The sequence below is a fragment of the Cucumis melo genome, chromosome 1 (genome assembly GCF_025177605.1).
Source record: "Cucumis melo cultivar AY chromosome 1, USDA_Cmelo_AY_1.0, whole genome shotgun sequence".
NCBI classification, from domain to species: Eukaryota; Viridiplantae; Streptophyta; class Magnoliopsida; order Cucurbitales; family Cucurbitaceae; genus Cucumis; species Cucumis melo.
In genome coordinates this window covers 471,826-485,546 of record NC_066857.1, presented here as the reverse complement: position 1 = coordinate 485,546, position 13,721 = coordinate 471,826, and the positions used below count along the sequence as shown (strand labels likewise).

At 35.9% G+C, this 13,721-nt stretch overlaps 3 protein-coding genes and 1 non-coding gene across 4 annotated transcripts; 3 read left to right on the top strand and 1 right to left on the bottom strand.

Annotated features, from left to right (window-relative positions):
* Window positions 1–123: 123 nt before the first annotated feature.
* Window positions 124–4,590, bottom strand: LOC103495244 (protein DJ-1 homolog C). Its single transcript, XM_008456737.3, has 8 exons — window positions 4,324–4,590; window positions 3,956–4,156; window positions 3,072–3,221; window positions 2,796–2,975; window positions 2,464–2,541; window positions 1,716–1,916; window positions 946–1,083; window positions 124–859 (listed from the first exon to the last, which is right to left on the bottom strand). Exons 1-8 carry the CDS (start codon window positions 4,588–4,590, stop codon window positions 650–652), a joined length of 1,425 nt encoding a protein of 474 aa, XP_008454959.1. The 3' UTR covers window positions 124–649.
* On the top strand, window positions 4,453–9,860 carry LOC103495245 (methylcrotonoyl-CoA carboxylase beta chain, mitochondrial). Its single transcript, XM_017046232.2, has 11 exons — window positions 4,453–4,602; window positions 4,777–5,063; window positions 5,149–5,268; window positions 5,487–5,921; window positions 6,010–6,100; window positions 6,391–6,632; window positions 6,725–6,889; window positions 7,757–7,831; window positions 8,592–8,723; window positions 9,302–9,358; window positions 9,452–9,860. The coding sequence occupies exons 2-11, from the start codon at window positions 4,842–4,844 to the stop codon at window positions 9,653–9,655; spliced, it is 1,743 nt and encodes a 580-aa protein (XP_016901721.2). The 5' UTR covers window positions 4,453–4,602; window positions 4,777–4,841; the 3' UTR covers window positions 9,656–9,860.
* A 162-nt stretch (window positions 9,861–10,022) lies between these two features.
* TRNAR-UCU (transfer RNA arginine (anticodon UCU)) lies at window positions 10,023–10,095 on the top strand. The gene has a single exon. It is a non-coding gene; the product is annotated as a tRNA-Arg (tRNA).
* A 378-nt stretch (window positions 10,096–10,473) lies between these two features.
* On the top strand, window positions 10,474–13,021 carry LOC103495242 (thioredoxin M3, chloroplastic). Its single transcript, XM_008456732.3, has 2 exons — window positions 10,474–10,795; window positions 12,401–13,021. The coding sequence occupies exons 1-2, from the start codon at window positions 10,618–10,620 to the stop codon at window positions 12,718–12,720; spliced, it is 498 nt and encodes a 165-aa protein (XP_008454954.1). The 5' UTR covers window positions 10,474–10,617; the 3' UTR covers window positions 12,721–13,021.
* The last annotated feature ends 700 nt before the right edge of the window (window positions 13,022–13,721 follow it).

The following is a 13,721-nucleotide window of genomic DNA, read 5'->3' as shown; positions in this document are numbered from 1 at the left end:
TTGAAGCCTGTCTTTTCAAGCATCCAAGTATCAGTACCCTAGTTTGAAATGCCTGTTTAGCATATCCCTTACCGGAATCAAAGCTAAAGAAAGATAATGATAATGTGGCAAAAAGATTGCTACTTAAAACAAAGGTTTACTGCAGCATAACTATCTGCTTAATACTTCAAAATGGGGGGAAACCCCAGTAGGTTACTAGAATAATGTGCATACAGAGCTCAAGGAAAGAAGTTTACGGTTCATGCTTTCACAATGAACCTTCGTCACACAATCCACTTATAAGTGTATGTGCCCCATCTTCCTAGTCAAAACAGCTGCGTGAATCAACTCCAATCCAAATTTCCTCCAGCAGTAGATGTTGCAAATTTACACACAACTCGGTCAATGTACTCATCTACTTGAGTTCATACTTTCTTTCTGCCAACATAAAATCAAACTGCACAATGCTTGAAGTGCTGCAGCTCACAATCACAGCGATCACCAACCACTTTCTAAAAGATATTTTCCAGAGAATAAGACAGTTGGATATGCTCCTCTCTAAGATCGTTTCTTTGATTAGTTGGAAAAGGTGCAGGCGAAGGCAGTGTTAACTGTGTCGAGCACTATCCATTACTCAAAAATCAATGCATAAGGACTTGGGACCGGTGCATCATCCCACTCGGGGATACTCAAAAACTAAACCTTCTGCGACACTTCTTGCTCTTGCATGGCCAAAAAGCTTGCTTACAACAGCCAATGCAAAATCTATTACATTGGAAAACCCCTTGCTCGTTATCAATTTCCCATCGATAATTACTTTTGCCGTATCTACTTTAGTTGACTCAGTTTCCAGAGATGGATGAGCAACTGCTCTCTTGTCCTGTTTGGCAATAGAAATGCTAAGCTTGTGCTATGATGGTGTAGGAGCAGAAAGATTGTAGACTGTATATAGCTTTCATATTATACCTTCAGTAGACCCTGTTTGAACAGGACTGCAGGTGAAGAGCAAACTGCACCGTATATCCTTTGGGCAGAATCTTGCTCTTTGAGCATCTTTTTAAGGATCCGGGATTTGTTCAACCGTTCATCTGCTGCAGCTCCCCCCTGATTTTTTGGCAAAAACAGTGACATTGACTTGAAATGAAAGAAATATCTTAAAGCATTTAAGGCCAAGCAAAGTATCAAGAGTAAGAAATTTTATTAAATTGACAGGCCAGGAAAGAAAATTATGATGCAATTGCATGGTAGCAAGGCATGCATAAAATTTCAGACTAAGAAATAACTTAGGCCCTGCATAGTAATCATTTTTGTTTTTGAAAATTAAGTCTATTGACACCATCCACTTTCAACTATCTTCTTTTGCCATATACATTTTACTAATGGTTTAAAAAAACCAAGCAAAATTTTGAAAACTAAAAGAAGTAGCTTTTAATAGATTGTTTTTGTTTTTGCGATTTGGCAAAGAATCCAACCATTGTACTTAAGAAGGAGGCAGATCATGATATGAGATGGGGAGGAAGTAGACTTAATTTTTTAAAAACAAAAACAAAAAACAAAATGATTACCAACCAGGGATTTACTAATGTAACAAGCCAGCAAATAGGCAAAGAGATTCCATAAACAGACCACACCTACTGAAGCAACTAGCTGTAAATTAAGGCCAGAGAAATATGTTCACTATTTTTTTGAACTGCGTAACTAAAGTCAATGTATTTTAGATACTTCATTGACCTTACCGGAAGAATAATTAGATCATATGTTGATTCTACAGCTTCTTTAATCAACTTGTCAGCAACAACTTTTGTTCTTGTTGATGTCAAAATCTGGAGGGACTTTTCAACTGAAGCGATCACTACATCCACCTTAGCACGCCGCAAAATATCTGCAATGGTTACTAATTCAATCCCTTGAGAGCCATTTGCAATTGGGATAAGAACCTGAACAAGGAAATAAAAAACACGTTGGACAAAAAAATCTATGCACATATCCTCTTCTGTAATCTATGATTTTGAGACATACCTTGTCCCCTTCTATTTGTAGTCTAATTACTGGAATGATATACTTTAGTTGCCTATCGAAACAAAAACTTGAGGAATGTTTTGTATTATCTGACGTTGGAAGTTAAATTTAACATCAAAGTTGAAAACTTTCTCGTAGAACATAAACACATCTATACATTTCCATTCTTTTTTCTGTTTTCCACACAGAAAATAGTGATAGAAAAAAGCTTATATAAAATTTCAAGAGACACCCCCAAACAAATCTAGTTTATTAGAAAAATGTAGTGAACAACAATTATACATAATTGGATAAACAGCTATGGGATGATTCCATTATAATGACAAGTTAGCCATAATCTTGATCTTGCTTTTTACATATGCAGTTGTATGCTGATTCTTAATCACTAGATTCAAAGACAAATCTATCGTTTGGAATAACTCAGTCTCAGGGCCTTCAAATAAAAAAAAAGTTTAAGCAACTTACACGAGGAGTTTGATCAACAGACCAGTCAACTTTGTTGAATTCTTCCTTTCGAGGACAGTCACTCTCCGAATCCATCAGCTGACATAAGAACGCAAGAGAGACAATCCAAGGAATTTAGTAATAGAATGAGCAAGCTTGAGAATTTCACAAAGGAAAGCTTCATGTAGAGAGAACAATCCCACAGGGGGAAAAATTGACCAGGAATTCTGAATGTTCAGTCCAAATGTGAAGAATACAAGTGATAAGAAACCTAATGAGATTGTTTGGGTTCCACAACGACAACAAAAAATATCCAAGAAAATGTCACATGGAAGATTAGCAATAAACCTCACCAATAGTTCTCCAACATCCTTAGCAACTGTCTCTCCATACAGCTGCTCAACTAAAGCTAAGGCAAACCCAAAAGTAGTTCCGGGGCCACGGCTTGTTGTGAGCTCTCCTGACACTTGAATACTTGATTGAACAGCCCAAAATGTTGGGAGCTTGTCAGTGAATGCAGGGTGACACGTAGTCTTGCACAACAAACTACACCATAATTAGCAAATCTAAATACAGTCATATATTCAAATAAACTAGATGAAGCCTAGTTTGATCCATTGGCGACCTACCTGTTTTCTTCTTAAAAGACCCCACGGCAGAAGGGTGACCGCTGGAGCAGCACATATAGCTCCATACAGCCTCTTTTCCTCAGCTTGTCTGCTGGTAATTTTTCGCAGGATTTCACAATCTCGTAATCTTACAGAGCCAGGCATCCCTCCCTAACAATAAACCACAATACTATTGTAACCATAGGTGACAAGAATCTGTGACATGCCATTTACAGCACCTGAGATGCTTAAGGAGGCAAATGACAGTCACAACTCAAGTCCTAAATTGTTGCACGGCTAAAGATATAATTAAATTATGCCAGTTCTATCACAAAATATATCATAGTCATGCCCACAAGACCACTCAACAATGTATTTATTTGGTGTAAATCCTAGTCTTACCTACGAGTTCATTTTAGTTCTTAAACTTCCAAGAATTAGATTCTATCCCCTAAGTGTTTTGGTACCTAAACGTGTATAATGAACTATTTTAGCTACCGATGAATTCACTTATTCATCATTTTGAGAAAAGCAAAAATCTGTTTCAAAATTTGATATCGGACCTACTCATGTGTTGCATATCTCTCACTCATTAGGTCAGAAACAAAAAATGTCCAAGTCAAGTATCTGTTAAATAATTAGAAAAAAGAGAAAATAATGGCAACAACAAAGATGGTTTATTGTACAATTGAGAGACCAAAACAGAATGTCAAAAAGTTTAGAGACTAAACCAGAATGTTGAACAAACGTGAAAGTCCAATAACTAAAATAAGATTTAAACCAATATATTAATTTTGCCGCTTTCTAGCTATTTTATGCTTCTAACATATGCTTCCTCAAAGGATTCTCAATTTCAAAGCCATCTAAAACTTGGGCCAATTCTACTTATAAATGAAAGTACTTACAGGCAAAGCTACAAGGTCGAAAACTTCATTGGAGCATGAACTGATTAGGGTATCAGCAACCAATTTCACACCCCCAGAAGTTTCAATTTCAAGCTCTGATTCAACGGACGCCACAGTTACAGCAGCCCCAGCTCGACGCAATACATCGATTATAATAACAGCTTCCATTTCCTCAGTTCCAAAGCCAATAGGAACCAGAACCTGTCCACATACACAAGATGAGTTCAGCAGTCCTTTCTTTTTCGCTCCAAAACAGTTAAATAAAATTATCAAACGAACTACTTAAGCTTTCGTTCATCAATTACTAGAAACCCATGATGAATTCGTTATGTTTTAAGAGAAATGACAAATGGGTATTGTAGAAGGACCTTCTTGAGAGGCTCAGACGGAGCTATTGTACTCGTAGCCATCGAAACAGAGGTTGAGAGTATTGGCGGTGAAGTTGGTGAGAGGGCGCCTTTCGTGGCTTTAGCAGAGAGTTTTCTGGGAACTGTTATTCCTTGTTGCAATGGAATTGGAGTAAACAAAGGAGTGGAAACAGTGATGGCGGCGGCAGGTACAACCTTGGGAGAGAACTTGGGTTGAGCACTTGGGACGAAGTAATTCGCCATTGAAACTCTGCATCCAATCCCCATCTCATCCAAAGTGTGAGGGAAATTACTAAAGAGATTTTGAGATGGATTTCCAATTTAAAGAGTAACATAACAATGGTGAAATGTCCAATTTAACCTATTAGAAAAAAACACAAAACGTATAGTCATATAGTTTTCGAAGTTTATTATATATATTTGCGAAAAAACTTAATCGGATAGGAATTACAGGTAAGATTGGAGGAAGATAAAAATGTCGGACTAATCTTTGATCGGACCCAACACCTCCGAGAAAAATGTTGAGAACGTTTGCGAAAAGAGCAGCTTCTTCTTCTTCTTCTTCCTCTTTCCCCTCGAATTCATGGTTATCGTCGTTCCCCCAGCTTCTTCTCCCTCGGAAGAGGGAATTTTGCTCAGCTGTCCTTCCTGATGGAGTTGATCGGAGCTCCGATACCTTCGCTCGCAATTCCGGTGCTATGGACGGCTTCATTTCCGAGCTTCGTTCCCACATTAACAAGGTCTACCACCAATCATTTACATTTAGATTATACGTGTCTTCTCTTGGGACTTTGCATGATCTTTGACTGTTCCACTGCCTTATAGGTTCTAGCTGGGGGCGGGCCTGAAGCCGTCAAGAGAAATAAGAGTCGGAATAAACTACTTCCAAGAGAACGGATTGATCGTCTTCTTGATCCTGGCTCTTCCTTCCTCGAGCTTTCTCAGGTTTTTGTTGCTTACCTTGTTAATTGGTGTGATTCTTGTTTTTGGAAGGAGAACTGCTTAATTTCGCCTTTTTTACTTGTTTTGACTGGAAAACTGTTTGTTATCAATTATTAACTGATCGATGACTTGTTATTATATTTCTATCGTTCTATCATTTGTTTGATCTGGGTCTTTTTGTCATTTAAGTATGTCTTCATTTCGTTTGAAATATGGGGTAGCTCGCAGGCCATGAACTGTATGATGAACCCTTGCCGTCTGCTGGGATAATCACTGGGATAGGCCCTGTTCATGGACGACTATGTATGTTTGTGGCCAATGATCCTACAGTGAAAGGAGGGACTTACTATCCCATCACTGTCAAGAAACATCTGAGGGCTCAGGAGATTGCTGCAAAATGCAACTTACCTTGCATATATCTGGTTGATAGTGGAGGGGCTTTCCTTCCAAAGCAAGCCGAGGTGTTTCCTGATAGGGATAATTTTGGAAGAATATTTTATAACCAAGCTGTAATGTCTGCTCAAGGCCTTCCTCAAATAGCTCTTGTATTGGGTTCTTGCACTGCTGGGGGTGCTTACATTCCTGCGATGGCAGATGAGAGTGTGATGGTCAAAGGAAATGGCACTATATTTCTTGCCGGTCCACCATTGGTGAAGGTCAGTTCCTCTCATGAATGTTTTTTAAATTTAAAGGGATGGCTTTGTTTCTAATTCTAGATTTCTTCTAAATAAGATGTTAAAATAGGCTGCTACAGGTGAGGAAGTATCTGCAGAGAACTTGGGGGGTGCCAGTGTACATTGCAAGACATCTGGAGTGTCTGACTATTTTGCTCAAGGTACTTTATAACATTTGTGCTTTGAGTGTCAAGTTCATAACTTATAAGGTTATTACAGTTTCAATTTGTCTTTCCTTGTCAAATTACATTTATGCATGTGCTGTTTACTAGCATCATAACAATATTGTAAATCATATCATATTACCTAATGTTTTTCTTGGAGTAATTTGTATGATGTGTAGTCCTTTTGTGCTTCACGTACAAATCAATTTAAAAACTTAGAAAAAGGGGATGAAATCTCAGCTTGTTCATTTATACAAGTGACTAGTGTAATTTACAATCTTCTGCAGATGAAATGCATGCACTGGCTCTTGGGAGAAGCATCGTTAAGAACTTGCACATGGCTGGGAAAGAAGGTCTGATAAATGGACAGCAAAACATAAACCAAGGCTTCAAGGAGCCATTATATGACGTCAGGGAACTTCGGTCTATTGCCCCAACTGATCATAAGCAGTCTTTTGATATTCGCTCTGTCATAGCTCGAATTGTCGATGGAAGTGAATTTGATGAATTCAAGAAACTATATGGAACAGTGAGCAAACTTATAAGACTTAGATTGCTTACTTTTTGTTTGTTCTTTTTTTATCTTTCTAAACTTCATGATCTTAATTGTATGGATTGCAGACTCTAGTTACAGGATTTGCCAGAATTTATGGTCAGCCTGTAGGAATTATTGGAAACAATGGGATATTATTTAACGAATCTGCTTTAAAGGGGGCACATTTCATCGAGCTATGCACACAGCGAAATATTCCTTTGGTCTTTCTTCAGAATATCACTGGATTTATGGTATGTGATGTAGGTTCAAGTACCATGTGTTAGATATTATATTAGATTTGCCTTCACCCATAAACTTAAGCTTTTGGACCAATTGGTGATTTAAGACCATTGTTAGAATTTTTCTAGATGATCTCGTTATTTCATTATGAGCTTCAATCTGTAATTTTTTTAAGTTTCAGAATCTAAGATCCGTGTGTTCTGTTTTACATCGTGCCCAATAATGGCTGTCCTTTTGCTGGTAAAAAGCCAAGGGTTTGAATTACATATATGCAGCCTGACTTTCTTATAACAGAAAAAAAATGTGCATTCGATCGTGTTTCTTTTGTGCAAACACTGCTAGTTAACACAAACATATTACCAATCACATTAAAGCCCCATTCATGTTTATTCTGTTAGGCCAACAACTTCTAACAGTGTTTGCACAAAAGGCAAGTCCATCATCAATGCCATGACACCTTTTACATTCTCACTCTACTTTAGACATTCTAGCATATGTAAGGTGGATGGGAGGCTTAAACTATCAGAATCTTTTATTGCATATGCTTTTACCATCCTTTCACTTGATATGTTAGGTACCATTTTGGTTTATTTTAAACTAGAACTGTCTTTTTCTTTCAGATTTTCAATAGAATCCAATTGTTATCTTCAAATAATTTTCTGTTTTCTCATCTTTGAAGCATTGTTCATTTTTCCCATGTGCGTAAATGAATTATAGTATTATACTGTGTGTTTGTCTTTTCCAGATAGAATGGTTGATGTACTTGTATTTCTTGTCGTTTTATGTGGAAATACTTCTAGTTTCATTAGTATTCTTTTAATTAAATTGAGGTGGTCAAGATTGGTAGAATATGGTAGGTGATGTTCATAGTTTGGCAGGTTGGCTCGAAATCTGAAGCAAATGGTATTGCAAAATCCGGGGCAAAAATGGTCATGGCGGTTTCTTGTGCGAAGGTCAGTCTCCAACCGTTTCTTATCATTAAAAATTATTTTAATGGCCCGAGTGTACGAATGATATCAACTCATTCATTATGCTTGAAGCCGTAGAAATAGACAAGATATTTATGTGATGGATGGTGATTGGTACCTAGGAAAAGGGCTAAGATAATGGGTTACTTTGTTCTCAACATTTTGTGGGTATTTAGTGTACCCCAAATAAATATCTTGAAGGACATCAGAAATTTGATGGTAATTCTTTTGATTATTCAATATTTTGTGCTCTTTGAACGTACCTTGAGTGAATAAATGGCCCCTTCAACTATCTAGTTCTATGTCTTCTCTTTCAACTAATTGAGAGGCTTTCTTGGGAAGCTTCCTAGTCGCAAGATAGAGGTTTAAACAGACGCCGTCATTATCTTGTATAGTACTGTGTTAATAGCCTAATAGTCTGTCCTCTGGCAGCAGATGCTTGGTTTTGTCGAACATTGTTATATTGGATATCTTATAGTCGTAATTTAATATATTCTTTAGGTTACTTGAGATTTTAGAGAACCCATTCTATAACTCTACTAATAAATTTGTCTAAACAAAATCCAAAAGGATTTTAACTACTCGTTTGTTTTAATTTTCTTATAAACTACAAGAACTATTATTACTTGTGGGGATTACTTTTTTATCCCTATGATTTGATACTAAAAAAGAAAGGACATACTAGCTATTGAAATGGTTTTTGACTGATTTTCTCTTCTCACTTAATTCCATTTGACGAGAATAGGTTCCAAAAGTTACTATCCTCGTTGGCGGAAGCTTTGGTGCTGGAAATTATGCAATGTGTGGGCGTGCATATAGTCCCGATTTTTTGTTCTTATGGCCAAATGCCCGAATTTCTGTGATGGGTGGTGCCCAGGTAGTTTTTGTACTTTATATTTCTTGGATATAAAATTATCGCAAAACAACTTGACCTGTAATTTTCTTGTTTTATTCTGAAAATGTCTAAAAAACAAGCCAAAATTTAGAAACAATTTTTTTAAAAAAAAACTTGATTTTGTTTTCGAATTTTGCTTAGAATTCACATGTATTTTTAAGATGAAAAATTTACTATTAAATTAGAATACAAGTATAATTTTCAAAAATAGAAAACAAAAAACAAAATGATTATTGAGGCCTTAGATTTCTGATTGTGATTATATTGTAGTCTAATATTTGTGGTCCTGGGAGCTTATCTCGTAAACTACATTGAGAATCATGTACGCCGAATTATTCCTTTTTAGACCTTAGTAAAAAGAAAAGAAAAAAGGATTATGTTCGTTAGTGGTGATATGTATCAGATTCCCTTCATGTTCATGATGTTTACTTGTTTCCTATTCAAGCCGTATGCCTTATCTTCTGTCATGTTTCTAAGAATTGTCCTTCGTCAACCATTTCGGCATACTCATTTCAAAACTCACCAATTTCTCGATGAAATGCTAAATTTGCAATATATAGGCTGCTGGTGTGCTGAGTCAAATAGAAAAGAGCAATAAGAAGAAGCAAGGAATTCAGGTAATGTGTAGTTTAATGTAATGAAAGTGAGTTCATTTCCCATAGATTACCAAGTCTTAGATTTTATACTTTTCTTTGGATCTGAATTTGCAGTGGGACAAAGAAGAGGAGGAAAGGTTCAAGGCGAAGGTCATTGAGGCATATGAAAAGGAAGGAAGTTCTTATTATTCCACAGCTCGGTTATGGGATGATGGAATCATCGACCCAGCCGACACCCGAAAGATTATCGGTCTGTGCATCTCGGCTTCCCAGAACCGTGCCCCTGAAGATACGAAGTTTGGTGTATTTAGAATGTAAAATTGCATTATGCATCAGATATGTCTCTGTTATACATTAGCAACAAGTATGTTTGGTGCTCATATTTGTTTTAATGTGTAACATAGATGTTTTTATGTACATGTTAGCTTTTCTCATGTGTAACACTCTTTGTTCTCTTACATTCAAAATATTGAAATAATGGAGCATTTCCCCTATGGAAATGAGATGCTCCTTTCCTTGCAAAGTAACTTTTGTTTTACCAATATTTTGTCATCAAATTCTAATGAACAGTGGATCCCCACTCTTAAATTCATAACCTTATCCCCTTCGAAAAGGACAGTAACATTTTTAGTGCTAAGAGTTAATAAACAGTATAACATAAATAATAGTGGTTGTACGAACAGAAGCGCCCGTGGCCTAATGGATAAGGCGTCTGACTTCTAATCAGGCGATTGTGGGTTCGAGTCCCACCGGGCGTGTGCTTTTTACTGCTTTTACTTGTAGTGTTTTTCTCTTTGTTTTTTAGGGTTAAAATATTACTTCTTCGTAAATTCAATTTCGTATCCACTTCTCTCACACACCAAAATGTATTTTACATCTATTTTCTTTTTTTCAAAACTGAATGTTTCATTTTAATTCACTATATATCCAATACAATTTAATCGTAACATTATAAGTTTTACACTATGTATATATATATATTGATTTTTAAGCAATGTTATAAGAAATAAGAATCACATGCTGACATAGAAAAATATCTTGGTTTGGAGTTTAGTCCATGGGAAGAACCCATCTCTTTCACCGAACTTACGTATCATAATAAATATATAAATAAGTAAATAAATAAATATAAAAAACGCATCTTCAAATCTCCACTTCGGTTCCGTCAATCGCACTCTCCGGCTTCGCCCACTGAATTTTCCATCCATCTTCTTCGTCTTCCTCCTTATGCCATTTTCTATTTCGATTCTTCATTACTTCAACCTTCTTCTCTCTTAACCATGGCCGCCTCCATCTCTTTCTCTACTCCTCAAACTCATCCCCACCGCATTTCCCCTTACTCTAACCTCAATTCCCTTCGCCTTTTCTCTCCTCCTTCTAATCTCCGTATCAATCGCCGTCCTAATCCTCGAAATGCTTCTCTCACTCTCAACATCCAATGCATCAGTCAACCTAAAGGTTTTCTGCTTCTCTCTGCTTTTTCTATTACTTACTTTGCATGTTACACTCCCCGATTTGGTCTCTTTCTTTAATTTTCTACTGAAAAAACATGATTTACTATAGGTTTTACTACGTTCTAGATATTAGATCTTGATCTGTGCGATTTTGTATAATTAATGCGCTCTATGTATTGGAGGAATTTAGTTGCTGATAGAAATTTAAATGACTGAGCGAGATTGACTTTGTTTATATGTTACAAGATTGATTTTAATTGCGATCTTATCGTGTGATTTGCTTTGTTTGTTTACCGATGATTAAAGTAATGTTGGCATTGCATGTGTTAATTCGAGATCCATTCTTAAATTTGCGGTGTAAAGCTAGCTGGAATGATGTATATTATTCCTGAAATAGAAGAATTTCGAGATCTGTTTAATGTGTTAAGAAACATGCGTTAACTGTGTTAGTTATTTTCTAGGTAGTTTTAGGAGAACATTTGATTTTATTCCTCTTCTGTAGTGTTTCAATCTTTAAACGTTTTTGCCTGTTTTTGCCTTGGTGTTGTTCTGATGATTTTATCAAGAGGAAATCCGAGAAATGCTACTTTTGGATTAACTATTGGATTGTTAGGGTTTTCAATCATATCATGGTGAATGGTTGAAGATTTGAGTAGAAAAAAGGCTTGGACTTGGACGACTATGTTTCATAGCAATATGTTGTCCATTATTTACACATAGAACTTCCCTTAGATCCAAGTTAAGAAAAATCTTGTTGCTGCTTAGTGCTTAGAAACAGCATTTGCATTTTCATATGTTGAGCTTGTCAAAGCATGGTAACTCCTTTCATCAACTTTCAAAAGTTAGTAATTTTTGGAGATCTTTCTCGCTTAGAGTTTGTTCTTTTTTTTTTTTTACGTCCATTTGAATTCCAAGTTTGTAGAGCAAATCTTTGTTCTTATCCGTTCTCATCTGTCAAGGAAGAGTGCCTTTTCTGACTTTCTATCCCATTTCTTGTTGAGATGATGGTACATAGATTATTCTTGGTCAATTTTCATTCATTGTATTTTGTTTCATGTTCCCCATCATTTTAATTTATTACTGAACACAAGCTTTACCCAAGTGAACCTTTGTTTTTGAATGATGTTTTCCAGTTGATATTAGTTCTTCATCTATTTTCTTGTCCAAAGTATGCATGCTGTATACCATCTTTCAGAAAATAAACAATACACACACACACACACAGTATCAATCTCTTTTTTGTTTGAAAGGGAAGAAAAGTCTTAAGCTAAATTATTTTAGGAAACATTTGCCTGTGGAATTAGTATCTTGTATGAATAGATTATTGTGACAGTCTTATATTTCTTGCATCAGTCATCCTTCCTCCCTGGTCAATGCCTTCTTTTTCTAGTAAATTATTCTTTAAAAGCGCTTAAACCAACCTCACTGCTTACTATGGAAATTACTAATTGATAGAGTATGTTCACCTATGGTATCATTATTAGATTATTCTCCTGTGACTCAACAACAACCTTAGTATTAAAAAAAATTATGCTCATTGGAGTCTAAAAAATCTAGACTTCGATCCCCAGAATGCCTTTCTAAATAATCTTGCTATTGTCATCCACAGCTGAGGTGGTTACTAAAGACTCATGGAACAAAATGATTCTAGAGAGCGGAACCCCTGTCCTGGTTGAATTTTATGCTAGTTGGTGTGGACCGTGTAGAATGGTGCATCGAGTCATTGATGAGTTAGCTGCTGAATATGAGGGGAAGCTGAAATGCTTTGTGCTCAACACCGACACTGATCTGCAAGTAGCTGAAGACTACGAAATTAAGGCTGTTCCTGTGGTTATGCTGTTCAAGAACGGGGAGAAATGTGATAGCGTCATCGGAACAATGCCAAAAGATTTCTATATTGCTGCCGTTGAAAGGGTCCTGAAGCAGTAGGAGACATGAGCAATCGAATCGGATATCTTTGGTAAGGTTGACCAGCTTGATTGTGCGAGTTGGTTGGCCATTTTGTTGCTAAAGCTTTCCACTGGGTTACTAGTTATTGAGGTGTATATAATAAATATAGCTTTTTAATCCCAAGTTTCTTACTTAGTTGGAATGGATTGTATAGCCCTCATTGTGTTGTCTTTTCGTTGTGAAGTTGTTATAAAACATTGCTTCATTGCATTCCACACTTCACTTCTAATGGCTTTTTGGCGAAGATTATTCAGAAGTCATGAACCATTTTCTTACAAAAGGTATTTGAAGAGATATATATATATATATATATATATATATAGTTATCAGCGAAATTGTGATATATAGCAAATCTATGACAGGAAAATGGCACAAAACAGCCTTCAGGAGATATGTTGTGACATATAGTCAGAACAAAGAATATAGAAAACGTAAAATAGAGGAGAATTGATACATAGATTGAGTGGTTCAGCTACACCCACTAGGTAGATGGTAAAATAGAAGAGAATCAATATACAGATTTAGTAGTTTAGTTATGTTTACGGAATAGATATAGTAATTTAGTTATGTTTACGGGATAACGTTAGAGAGAATATTACAAAGAGTTTATATAATATACTTCAATTATGGGTATTTGGATTTTTCGATTTTTGGAATTAGTGGGTAGGTGGTTTGGGACCTAAGGCCACCGAGTATTCTTTTATTTTGTGGAAGGTGCAAGTATATTTTAGGACATCTCAATTTTAATTTTAATTTCAATTTCTGTGTTTTAAATAAATCTCCAATTTAATCCGTCAATATAATTTTTTATTAAAATTGATTATATAATAACCATAATTTTCATGAAAATAAAATACAAAAATATTGATTACATGATAATAATCTCTCTACTAATTGTTATTTTGAAAAATAAGAGAGATTATCAGAAGATTTTGTCTGATTCTTATGGTTTTCTTTTCTTTTTCTTTTTTTTTTTCTTT

What these genes read in the sequence shown, in the direction of transcription:
- LOC103495244 (XM_008456737.3), bottom strand. Translation starts at nt 4,590, where the DNA reads ATGGGGATTGGATGCAGAGTTTCAATGGCGAATTACTTCGTCCCAAGT. An exon ending in TCGACCTTGTAGCTTTGCCT is followed by an intron (nt 3,222 to 3,955) that starts GTAAGTACTTTC and finishes GTTTATTGTTAG; the next exon opens with GGAGGGATGCCTGGCTCTGT. An exon ending in CTGTTGATCAAACTCCTCGT is followed by an intron (nt 1,917 to 2,463) that starts GTAAGTTGCTTA and finishes TTCCTTGTTCAG; the next exon opens with GTTCTTATCCCAATTGCAAA.
- LOC103495245 (XM_017046232.2), top strand. Translation starts at nt 4,842, where the DNA reads ATGTTGAGAACGTTTGCGAAAAGAGCAGCTTCTTCTTCTTCTTCTTCC. An exon ending in TTCGTTCCCACATTAACAAG is followed by an intron (nt 5,064 to 5,148) that starts GTCTACCACCAA and finishes ACTGCCTTATAG; the next exon opens with GTTCTAGCTGGGGGCGGGCC. An exon ending in AGAAGAAGCAAGGAATTCAG is followed by an intron (nt 9,359 to 9,451) that starts GTAATGTGTAGT and finishes CTGAATTTGCAG; the next exon opens with TGGGACAAAGAAGAGGAGGA.
- LOC103495242 (XM_008456732.3), top strand. Translation starts at nt 10,618, where the DNA reads ATGGCCGCCTCCATCTCTTTCTCTACTCCTCAAACTCATCCCCACCGC. An exon ending in ATGCATCAGTCAACCTAAAG is followed by an intron (nt 10,796 to 12,400) that starts GTTTTCTGCTTC and finishes TGTCATCCACAG; the next exon opens with CTGAGGTGGTTACTAAAGAC.